We start from the raw sequence: 12,569 nt of genomic DNA on the forward strand, positions 1-12,569 counted from the left end.
AACTTGAAACACTATTCCAGCACGTGCTAGAATTTAAATTATTTTTATACTTTTATTTAACTCTCGCTTCAGGGTTTTTTACAATGAAATAATTTCAAACAATTTTTAAATAAAAAGTTTGCAATAGTTTCTAAAAATAGTTTTTAAAATGTTTTCAAACAATTTTAAAAATTTCTAAAAATAATGCAACCATTTTTAGATAGAATTTTTAAAAAGTGTTTTAAACGGTTTCTAAAGACACGGTAAGCAACCGTTTCTCAAAAAAATGCTAAAAAAAGCTTCAAACAACTTCTAAAACTACGCTTTGCAATTATTTCAAAAATATTTTTAAACAATTTTAAGAAACTTGCTAAAATTGTTTCAATAGTTTTAAACAATTTATAAAGTATTTTTCAACAAAGTTTGTAAACGGGTTCAAAATAATTTTTTGGAAATTCCTTATCAATCAAAGAATAATATGTCAGAAAACTATTTAAGGAATTGTGAAGAATCAATAATGATTCAATTTGAAGAACAACTGTTAACAAATGAAAAAGAAGGAAAAATTATAAATGACATTGGTTAAAAAAACAGTGATTAAAAAATTAAAATCGATAGATTACGAGGACTCAGTTTTTATTTATATTGTAAAAAGGGTGAATCATTTTAAAATTCACAGCCATAGCTTTTTTTTATTGCGGGAATGATCTATTTAAAAATCTAGCTTTTTTTTTTTGCAAAAAGCTAGTTTTATCTTTTTTTGCTTTCCACTTCTTGTGGATGTACTAATCTAATCATCATTTTTTTAGAAAAAAAACAAGTAAAACATAAATAACCTATTAATAATAAAAAAAAAGCAAAAAAAAAAAAAAGAACTAGAAGAGAAAGACCAAAAACGATGTTTATAGAAAAATAATTCACTAACTATCACTTTTTCTCAAATTCATACACGGCGCTGAGTTGGCACTCATTTATTGGTGTAAAATGACCCCCACCTCAATGAATTACACAAATAAAGCCATACCTCAGCACCGCGTGCATGAATGTAAGAAAAAAAATTGTAGTTCGTGTATGAAAATGACAAAATTTAAACTGCGTGATTAAAATAAAAAACGTGTAAAATTGGTGAATTGTTATGACATTAACCCTTTCACAAATAATATTAAAAATATGGTAATTTTTTTAATAAATTTCTCAATTAATAAATTTCTCATAAGACGCAGAATTTAGCAAATGGGTCTTATAGTGTTTCCATTAGAATCTTTTTATTTTTTAATGAAAATTTCTATTAGAGTTTTAGAGTGTACTTGGTTCAAATGAATTTTATATTTTTAAAGAATTCATTTGAACTTCCATATAATGTGTGTTCGGTTTGTTGATAAAATTCATTTGAAATTCTATATGCCAATTTCATAAAATTGATTATCCTTATTTTAAATTATGACGAAATCAATGAAATTTGCAAATGAATTTAAAAAGGTGAGACATATTTAACTATAATGAAGAAAATATCTCAAATAGTTTTGGAAAATATATTAAATTTAAGTACGGTTTAGGTTTGTCTCTTATACTCTCTTAAAAATCATAAATTTTAGAGGGGTTATTTTAGAGTGGAAATTTATAAAGTTTAGAGAGATAAAATTTTAAAAAGAGAATATTCAAAAATTTAAAAGAAAGAAAGTCCATAAATTCTTTCAGAGAACATTTAGAAAAAAAATTAACTATCATCGAGAGTGAAAGTTCAAATATGTTTTAAGAGAATTTCAGAAACTGAAGATTTATAAATTTTAGAGGGATAAAATTATGAAAATAGATAATTTAAAAAATTTAGAAAGAAAAATCATAAAATTTTAGAGAGATAAAATTTTATAAAGTGAAAATTAATAAATTTTAAAAAATAAATTTTGAAAAGAGATTTCAAAAATTTAGAGAGAGAAAGTTCATAAATTTATAGAAAGAAAAAATCTCAAAGAGTGAAAAATTATTAATTGTAGAGAGATAACTTTTAAGAAGAGATGATGTAAGAAGTTTAGAGAGATAAAGTTCATAAATTTTTAAAAAGAGAAATATTAAAATTCATTAATTTCTAGAAAGACAAATTTTTTTTAGAGAAGTTTAGGTATTTACTCCAAAAATAAAAATATTTGCACTTTATATCTCAACACGGAAAAGTTACAGAAAATACCTCGTGTTTTTTTCAGATTTATGTTTTTATTCTGGGTATTAAAATATTTATAATTTTATTCCGTTATCATCTGGTTATCATAAGTGATTCTGTAATTTTTTTTTCATTGGTTATCATACAATTATCATAATCTTATCATACTTCATTATCATCTAGTTATCATACTGCAGTGTTATGATAACGACATGATAATACAGTGATACTGACATGATAATGAGATAATGTTTTATCATAACATAATCATAAATATTATCATAACATTATCATCCACGTACCATAAATATTATCATCTCGGTATCATATGATAATATTATGATAACGACATGATAATATTATGATAACGATATGATAATCAAACATTATTTTCTCCAGAAAATTATTTTTTTCTGCACTGTTCTGATAACAACATGATAATATAGTGATACTCATATGATAATCAGACGTTGTTTTTTTAAAAAAATTATTTTTTTCTGCAGTGTTATGATAATATTATGATAATGCAGTGATACTTATATGATAATCAGATGCTGTTTTTTGTGCAAAAAATCGTTTTTTTCACCATAAAATCGTTTTTCATGAAGATTTTTAGATCTAAAATTAAAAAAAATTAAAGAGTAATTATAGATATGAAAGTTAACATAAATCGTATTATTCACCACGAATTTAAAAAAAAACTAAAATCAAATATGAAAAGAACGGCGGAGTGACGGTTGAATGATGGCGGAGCGACGACAGCCGATGAAGAAACGGCGAAGAAGAAGACAAGGAATAAAGAAGAAGAAAAATGGCGAAAAAAAAGTCAAACAAAAAAGAAGAAGAAGAAGAAGAAAAATGACAGTTGTCATTAGCTGTCACTTAAGAGTAAAAAAAAAATATGACTAGAGTAATAATAAAATTTAGGTATAATTATAATATAAACATGTGTTAGAGTAAAAAAAATAAAAACAATAAAAGGGTGAGATATTTTTTTTATCTTTTCCTTATTGAGGTATGAAATCAAATTAGTTTTGAAAATAGAGCATTTATCATTATTTTCTCAATTTTTTAAATAGAGAAAATACATTCATGAGAGAAATTTTGTAAATTTTTAGAAAGAGTAAATCATAACAATCATAAATGTTCGAGATAGAGAGTTAATAAATTTTAAAAATGAAAATTTTATTTAAAAATGTTAGGTTTGAAATGTTTTTAAATTTAGAGAAAAAATTTCTTTGAAAGAAAATTGTAAAGGGTAAAGAATTGACTTGAGTAGCAATTTGCCTCTGTAACTAGTAAACAATGACCAATTAACATATAAATTAATTTTGTTGACAAATCAATCATGAGCTTACTGATTATGAGCAATTAACCCCCATTTTAACAAATTAGCTTATAATTTGAAAGGTAAATTTGCCAATTGAAGAACAATTAGCTTACAAGTTGAGGAGGCAAATTGCCAAAATATAGCTAATTGTCCATAATTAGTAAGTTCATGTCTAATTTGCCCACAAAATTAATTTGCGTATTAATTGTCTATCGTTTACAAATTGAGGGGACAAATTGCTATTTGAATCATAAAGAATTTTAGTGAAGAATTCTTTTGAGAAAAAATATCTATAAAAAATTAAAAAAAATTAATTGATAATATTTACTTTAATTATATGAAGATATAATTAAGGTTGAAATTACAACAAACACAAATTCAATTCGTTTGATTTCATTTCATTTGATATGAATTCCATATTTAATGTTTCTGATACCGAATACAAGAATTCATTTGAAAATAAATTTTAGTAAAATTCATTTAAAAATAAAATAAATTGCACCCTAAAAATGAACCAAACATTGCATCCTAGAATTGAACTAAACATACCTTAGTAAATAGCCAAGGCAGAATATCAGAATTTGGTCTTCATGCTTTGCATAAGATAGAGCACGAGTTGTGCCTTAGAGAGTTATTAAGTTGGATTACACGATTCTACAAAGCAACAGCACATGCAAGAAACAGCTACATTTACTAGCTTAATCCTCCTTCTAAGTTAGATACTTCCATCAAGCCATACATCTTCATATCAATTTCATCAGGCCACCGAGATAACGGAACAAGTACTAGAACTCTGGCTTTGACGCGGCCTGCTAACTGGTGTTTTCACCGACACGCCAGATGTACCAAAACAGAAGTACTGGCTTCTCAACTTCTTGTTATTCGTCGAGCTTGAGCTTGAGCTTTCCTTTTTCATCACATCCTCGTCGTATAGTTGATTGGAAGATGATGGTCCGGCAACTTCAGTGTCGATGAAGATCCCTTTCTGTTTATCCAATGAACTCTGGGACGAAATGGATGATTTCGAAAATGAGCTCGAGCGTGATCGGCCTGTGACGGTTATTTGTGGCATAGCCTGCATAACACCATGCATTATACCTGAAGCAATTTTCTTCTTTGCTGTTGGACTTGATTGATTACTCCTAACTGACAATGTCCTCTTGTTGTTAGGAAGGGATGATGGTTTCATGAATTTCTGGCGAAGAGGCGTTGGAGCTTCTTCTGATTCCACTGATTTCAAATCCATAGATTTATTCAATCTTTCAGGTTTTTTTCCTTTCAGCTTTGGCCATTGGAGGACTCGTTTCAAATGTTGTGCCGCATTATTCATAGAACCCGACTTTCTATTAGCTGTTGAGCTATGGTTCTCATTGGTTGACTCGAGATGCTCAATCGAGGCTGAACTCATTCCTTCACAAGGTGGGTAAGCACTGGCATCAGATGCAATCTCAATTCCGGTATACAGAAATATCTCAGCGTCGGATATTCTGAACGATGTTCCGGGACTAACTCCAGTTCCTTGCATCTTCAGGCGAGAGGCCATGGCTCTTCTTGCCGTATAATCCTGACAACCAAATATCCCACCTGCTGAGATCAGTTGCCTTATTAGTATATCAGACGATGGAGAATGTGGCCCTTGTTTAAGGAGATCGAGAGGGGTCATCCCATCTGCATCGCGCACATTCACATTAATTGATTCAGGGGACATAAGTAACTGCACGAGATCAGAGTGAACATTCCCAGCGATAGCCATGTGTAGGGCCGTCCGTCCTTCATTGCTTTTCGCATTGATGACGTCCGCCACATTGAAAATTTTCCCACTTACCAACTGTTTCATTAGCTCAATCTGTCGGTCCAATCTCTTAAAGGCAGGTGTTTGGAGTCCAGACACAGCCATATGAAGAAACGTTTCTCCAGCATTGTTTGTTGACGAGATCAAGGAGGGAGATGCAACAATCAAAGCTTCAACCACAGATTGTTGGCCCCTATAAGCAGCAATATGCAATGCTGTGTTGCCTTGATGGTCCGTGGAGTTGATGATATTGAAAGATGCCACAAGATGTTTGACAACCTGAACAAAGTAAAACAGAGATGCTAAGCTAACAAGATCGGGCTATTACTCAATTGATATAAACAAAGTTATTCTTCTACTGGATTAAGATGGATCTACAACTTAGAAAGATTTTCCTTACTCAAAAGCTAAACAAGGCATGCTGGATTATGCAAGAATTATGCATTCACAGACACAGAGACCTTTTATGATTTCATATCAATTAAGATACCATCGACATAGAACGTCATCAACATTTCATTATGCATATATAAATTCTATTGTAGAATATCCTTTACATTGTAGAATATACACCAGATGATCATCATCTCATAACAGACAAGAAGAACACAAGTAAGCAACAAATAGCAGAAAGACGTCCAAATGCTTTTCAGACACACATCATCTAGACCAGCTTCTCAAATCTCAAACCTTCTCAACCTCACAAAGAAAATTTTAAAGAAGTTTGACCAATTGAAACATAAGTACATATCTTTCAAAAACACACAGCCTAAGATGCTTCCCAGGGCGATACTAACCTCTAAGAACTGAAAATTTCAGTAAAGATGTGTAAATGACTTGGCGAATATAAATATAATGGAAACTTCAATTCTAGTAATTGATCTGTGCAGAGCCGCTGCTATTACTTCATAGCAGACGAAAACAAGAAAATCGGATTCACCTTGGCCATGAAATGAAAAGATAAACATGTTTGTTTGTGACTCACCTCTACTTGTCCTCTGGCAGCAGCAGCATGTAAAATAGTTGAGCCCTGCTTATCTCTATAAGCCAAAACATCTGTACAATTACCTAAAAGTTCCAGTAAAATGATCAAATTCCCACCTCTAGCAGCAGCATGCACAGCTCTATTGACCATTTCCGATTTGTATAGAGAAGGAATATCTCCAATGTGCTCCTCAAACTGGCCATCTTTTGCCGCCAAGAATCTCGGAGAGACAGCAAAGTCATAAACAATCCTGAAAACATCAGAATTCTTGCTTCTAGCAGCAGCATAGAGAATATCAGTAACACCATATTCTCCTTCACCAAAAACAAACAAAGGGTTCCTTTCAAGAAGCTCGTGGACGAAACTCAAATCTCCGGCCGAAGCAGCAGTGTACATAAGCCATCCACCATAACCAGCTTGAATAAGAGAGTTCTTCCCTTTCTTTGATTCACATTCATGAAAAAGTATCCTCGCAACTTGCGAGCGACATTTAGCAACATCATGGAACTGCTCCTCATCATCCCACACCGTCTCAAGGCGACGAATCCGCCTAAGAGAGGTGAGTTTGATAAGGTGATTGTTGTCAATCCGAAGAAGCTCCCTTACCAGATCATAGTGGCCATTGGCAGCAGCCCAATCAATGGGAGATGCATACCACCATTGATCTCCAGTACTCTCCCACCGAAGAGGGAAATAAGTTGGAGGCATTATAACTATAGAGTATGAATATAAGTATCCAAATCCTCAGAAACTCACCGAGTAATTTTATCTAATGACTAGTGATTCATAAGCAATAAAAAAGAGTTAAAAAAACTGCTTACCAAAAGAAGAGAATTCTTTAAATATAATTATCTCAAAACAGCTGAACAACCTGCAACAAAACTCATTAAAGCACTGATAAAGAAAATGAAGAAAAATGACAAAGTAACCACATTTCAGAATAAAATTTAAAGAAAAAACAAACCCTTTAAAGAAATAAACAATCTCAAGAACAAGAACTTAAACAGAATTCATAAAAACACCAAGAAAAGGCAGCATGCAGTTCAGTGTAAGTATAGAAAGAAAATGAAAAATTATATTATGAGTGAGTGAGGCCAAAATCAAAGTCTTATCAGAAGAGAACAAGACACTAATATAAATTTAGACCCACAAATGGTATTAATTAAAACAAGGTGGGATTCTTTTAGTTTTTTGATATTGCTAATAGAAGATCAAGATAATGATGGTGAAATATGGGATTGACTGAGAAAAAATAAAGTGGGTTTAGACATGAAGATGATGTTGGAGAAATGGTAATAAAACTTTTAGATATGGAGAAATTAAAGTGTTTATTATAGTTGTCTAGTTGTCTTCTTCAACTGTCTGTCTAGTTATAAATTATAATAATTCATTGATGTTGAACTTTTATTTTTACTTTTGATACATTTTGATTTGTTAGTTACTCTACTACTCATAATACCATTAGTTTTTGGATTATTTTTAAATTTTATATCCATTTTGGTGTTTTTTTTCAATTTAAATACAATATGAAAAATATGATATCAAATATCTAAACTTTTAATTTTGTGACATATAGTTTCAGTGTCTTATACGATATTGTTTTAGTCAGTCACACGGTCAAAAACGATATTATTTTAAGAAAAATAATATATAAAACATAAATCGAATTATAAGATGAAAAATTTGAAAAAAATTAAGAAGTGAATCTAGATATTTTTTAAATTGTGTTTAAATAAAAAAAACGCTAAAATGAAAATATATAATAATAATCCTTGATTTTTTTTTATTATTGAGAAGGGAAAAGCGTTTATGAAAAATTGTAACTTACAATTTAATATATTGCCGCTTAATGCTGATATCATTTGAGCTAAAACTTATACTTATTAGTTAAGTATACTCTTTTTTGTCCCAATTTATAACAAAAAGTAGTTATTATTCTTTTTTATAACAAAAAGTAGTTATTATTCTTTTCTATAACAAATAAAAATAAATATTATCAAAATTAAAAACTTATTAAAATGTATTTATAATTTTATCAAAACAATATTAATTATAGTGGGATTGGATGTGTAAATCATTAATTTATAATAATTTTTTTTATAATAATTGTCAAATAATAATTGATTTGTTTGGTACTTTTACTTTTAATTTTTTTATAGCTGGACTTGTAAATATCAATTAAAATGTGAGATATTCTTTATTGTTAGTGAATTTTCACCATATAAAAAAAAGGTTAATAGGCTGAAAATTATCAATTTTCACTTTTTTTTAATAGCACCCCAACCTTTTGAAACAATAAATTTTACCCTATTTTATATTTTTAACTTTTAATAACACCCTAAATTAAAAATTAGATGATTTTATTATTGTAAAGATAAAAATACATTTTTAGACAAATTCAAAAAAGTCATTTAAACTAAAACAATTCAAATAAGTCTTAAATAAAATAGTTCGCTTTGATGATTTATGATGCTACTGAAAGTCAAAAATACGAAATAGGATAAAATTGGCCGTTTTACAAATTCGGTGTGCTATTGAAAGTTAAAAATACAAAATAGGATAAAATTGACCGTTTCACAAGGTCCGAGTGCTATTGAAAAAAATGAAAGTCGGTAGTTTTCAGACTATTAGCCTATAAAAACCCATTAAATAACTACAGTCGACCTGTCACAACCCAAAATATTGAGCCGCAACCGGCGCTAGGGAGCGGGAGTGGTAGCTCCGGAACCCGTAACAAGCCTAAAATCATAATTTATTTTTCGCAATTAATAAATGAATACATTAAACATTTAACATTTAAACAACGGAAGCAACACTTTTATATATATATCATATAATCAATCATATACACTAACTGTTTCAAAACCTCGCGGGCTCTAGTTACCGTATCCTGTACGAACTGGCCTCGCGGTACTATACACATTAGTTAGTGTTTCAAACATCTCACCGGCATCTGGGGCCGTGGATCATATACTAAACACGTAGCCTATCAAAATGCATATAAAACAATAACAACAGTTAATATTTACAATCAAAATGAACTGCTGACTAGACTACTATATTATCGACACAGGACCACTACTGCAGCATTCACAGAAGTCAGAAACTAACATATACAGCTGACTTCTGGACTTCAAAATTGGCCTCTAGCTAAGTCCACAAGCTAAGCACCTGAAAGACATCAAAAGTGAGGGGTCAGTATTTGAGGAAATACTGAGTGAGTTGTCATTTACTAACAGTATTAATATAAAAACATAGCATCGCATCTCAGGAAAATATTAATATAAAACATATAAACATGTATTTGATCCGTACGAAACTAATATCCTAGCATGCGACACATTTCTCGAATAATCATTATCAATCAACCCAATCATAAATATCATTCGCGAGTCCAACTCGCTGGTGGCCCCGCCACTAGATACGGGGACTCCAGACTACACCGTAGCCGAGTACTCACTCGTATCAGAAACCCAATCGTAAATATCATATTCATCAACAGCTCCCAGCTGTGTCAAGTCATTTCTCAAATGCAAACATACTAGACTGACTCGATACTGGTGATCACACAGCCTATTGACACCCAATAGGTAGCTAGTTTCTTCGGATCGCATACTAGTTCTCATATATAGAAATTAAATAAACATATAACATTTCAGTCAATTATATATAATGTGATGCGTGAAAACAGTATATATATATATCAAATAATTTTAATACATGAAAGTAAAAGTACAACTCACAGTGACCGCAATCCAAAAAATGATATGATCGATCTGATAGTACGCTCTCGCTAGTCCGCTTCTACTGGCTCCACTACTCGCTGACACGTCTGATAAATTGTTAATAGTTAGACGTGATTTTTGCATTCTTATACGTATAATACTTAATAGTTTTGGGATTTAGTTTCATTTTATACTTATTTACGTATTCGATATCTCTAATCGTATAAACGACTTAGCGAATATCAAATCTCATAATTGAGAATCGCTTAACGTCCTTGACGTTTTCCATTATTGTTATTTATCTAAAACGCCGAGCTAATCTCGAGATTAATGATTATGAAAGTCTGAAACTCATCCTTTAGAGTCAAATACTCAAAATATCAAATATAGTTCGTATACACACGTGGGAACGAGTCGGGGTGCACGGGCGTGCCCCTCGGTGGGTACACGATCGTGCAACTAAGTGCACGTTCGTGCACCTCAGGGGTACACGTTCGTGTACCTCTAGTACACGTTCGTGCACCATGAAGAGTGCACGTTCGTGCACTTCAGGTACACGTTCGTGTACCTTGCTAGGTGCACGTTCGTGTACTTCTAGTGCACGTCCGTGCACTCATGGTACACGGTCGTGCACCACGTGCACAGCCCCCCGGAAGTCGATTTCCGGGGTTTCACCACCATCTCGACATGCTTCACACACCCACGCTCAATACCCATATCTCGGTTTCTTCAAAAACACTATTCTAACCTTGAAAACGTCAAATTCATGCTTAAATCATAATCTCATTAAAACAGCCAACTAAACTCGATTTTTGCACCAATTTTCGAGATATTTACCTTGATTTGATTCCCAAGGATGATAGAGTTTTCAATTTTGAAGAAATCGCCGCTTGAATCGCTTGAATCGGACGTCGAACGGAGAAACGGCGGTGAAACGATCGTGATCGACGATTTTAACTTCTGGAGCTTTCTTTTCTTTCTCTGGTTCATTCCTTCATTCAAATGGTAATCTCTTATATTGAATGGCTAAAAGTCCGATTTAGTCCTTTCTTTCTTTCCTTGTTACAATTTATCTTTCAAACTTTTCTTTCGTACGATTTAGTCCATAGCTAAATCGATAAACTCTTTTATTACGACTTATACGTATTATTTATATCCTATAAATAATACAAAGCCCGACATTAACACTTTCCCGTCAAAATCCAATATTTCTATTTTCGACACAAAGTGGCTAAATTACCACTTTGGTCCCTATACCTTATTTTAGACTTTTCTCATCATTTTTCCATTAAATTCCAATTCCAACTTTAGAATTGAAATATAATATAAATTTTCTCCGTAATAATCTTTTCTAAAACCAACCTGCTAGAACTTATTTATCGGAAAACTTTCCGATATTGTCACTTCTGCGACTCTAAACTGGACACGTGGTCCAATTAGCTAATTAATTATTTTGGGGTATTACATTCTTCCCCTCTTATAAAAATTCGTCCTCGAATTTTCATAAAACTTGCTGGGACCTTACAATTATTCTTATACCTTCCTTGACATTCATTACTACGCGTTAGTCATGTCTTTTTCTTTTACTTAGCTCTTAGCTCTTCACGTATAGCTGTGATTTCGTACTTATCATTAATCGATTATCTATCTTGCTTATAGTAGTCTCTTGTCGTAGCATAGCTGAGAATCTTCTTACTGTTGCCTTTGTTCTATTCGTCATCTTTCTAAAATAGTGTGGCTCAAGGCGTATCACCGATATCGTAATCCTGACGTCTTGTACAACTGGTTGCGATCTCTCTTTTGTCCTTATTAGCGTCGATTAATCCTCACTCGGTATCCTTCAAGTCTACTGTTTCATTCTTAATCATCATCGGGTCGCTACTTGTCTCTTTTATACGTGAATAATCACGACGTATCGTCTACCTCTTTAATGACGTACTTACTTCATTCATACTTCTATGAGTATTTTCTCTTATAAGCACAATCTATGACTTTTAATCCTTGCTATTTCTCAACGTAGTTGAGATTGATACTTCCTTTGCTTCTTTCAACTTTTCCTTGCTTTGTTTAAGCTATTGTGAACTTTATGTTATTCTATTGGTCGTGATCCTTCGTACATTCCCCATTGCTATATGTACTTTTCTTTGTGTTGACTTTAACCGTATAGCTTATACGATCGTCTTCGTTGACCGATACTATCCGTATTTTTATCTTCTTGACTTTCTCTGATTAGTCCTTAAAGATCCCCTCGAGTCATTAATTGACTTGTCAGTCAAAAATGTCTCTCCTTTATGTCACAATTCCCTGTTTATAATAACTTCATAAGAATCTCGCATGTTTCTTTTAAGTCTATCTGTTTCGAGAATCCTTCTCGTTAGCTAACCTTCATTTAACTTCTTTCTTATACTATCTCTCGTCTTCTTTTGAAGGGTTTTCCGATTTTTTTTAATTTTTATATTTCATTTACTTTACAATTCCCAAAGTCAGGGAATAATTTCAATTCACTGTCATCCTATACACTTTATGCTTCCTTAGCACTTATATCTTGATTCTAATTGTCTTTAAATATCTTGATCTCTTTGTACTAGTATCGACTCTTG

At 31.7% G+C, this 12,569-nt stretch overlaps 1 protein-coding gene across 1 annotated transcript; it reads right to left on the reverse strand.

Annotated features, from left to right (window-relative positions):
* Positions 1-3,977: 3,977 nt before the first annotated feature.
* LOC126681331 (uncharacterized) lies at positions 3,978-7,578 on the reverse strand. The gene is made up of 2 exons (XM_050376873.2): positions 6,245-7,578; positions 3,978-5,538 (listed from the first exon to the last, which is right to left on the reverse strand). Exons 1-2 carry the CDS (start codon positions 6,950-6,952, stop codon positions 4,225-4,227), a joined length of 2,022 nt encoding a protein of 673 aa, XP_050232830.1. The 5' UTR covers positions 6,953-7,578; the 3' UTR covers positions 3,978-4,224.
* Between the last annotated feature and the right edge of the window lie 4,991 nt (positions 7,579-12,569).

The sequence above is a fragment of the Mercurialis annua genome, linkage group LG5 (assembly GCF_937616625.2).
Source record: "Mercurialis annua linkage group LG5, ddMerAnnu1.2, whole genome shotgun sequence".
Lineage (NCBI taxonomy): Eukaryota > Viridiplantae > Streptophyta > Magnoliopsida > Malpighiales > Euphorbiaceae > Mercurialis > Mercurialis annua.

Excerpts from the sequence above, each read along its gene's own strand:
- LOC126681331 (XM_050376873.2), bottom strand. The coding sequence starts at position 6,952 with ATGCCTCCAACTTATTTCCCTCTTCGGTGGGAGAGTACTGGAGATCAA. Across the intron at positions 5,539-6,244 it reads CTGCCAGAGGACAAGTAGAG|GTTGTCAAACATCTTGTGGC; the intron begins GTGAGTCACAAA and ends TACTTTGTTCAG.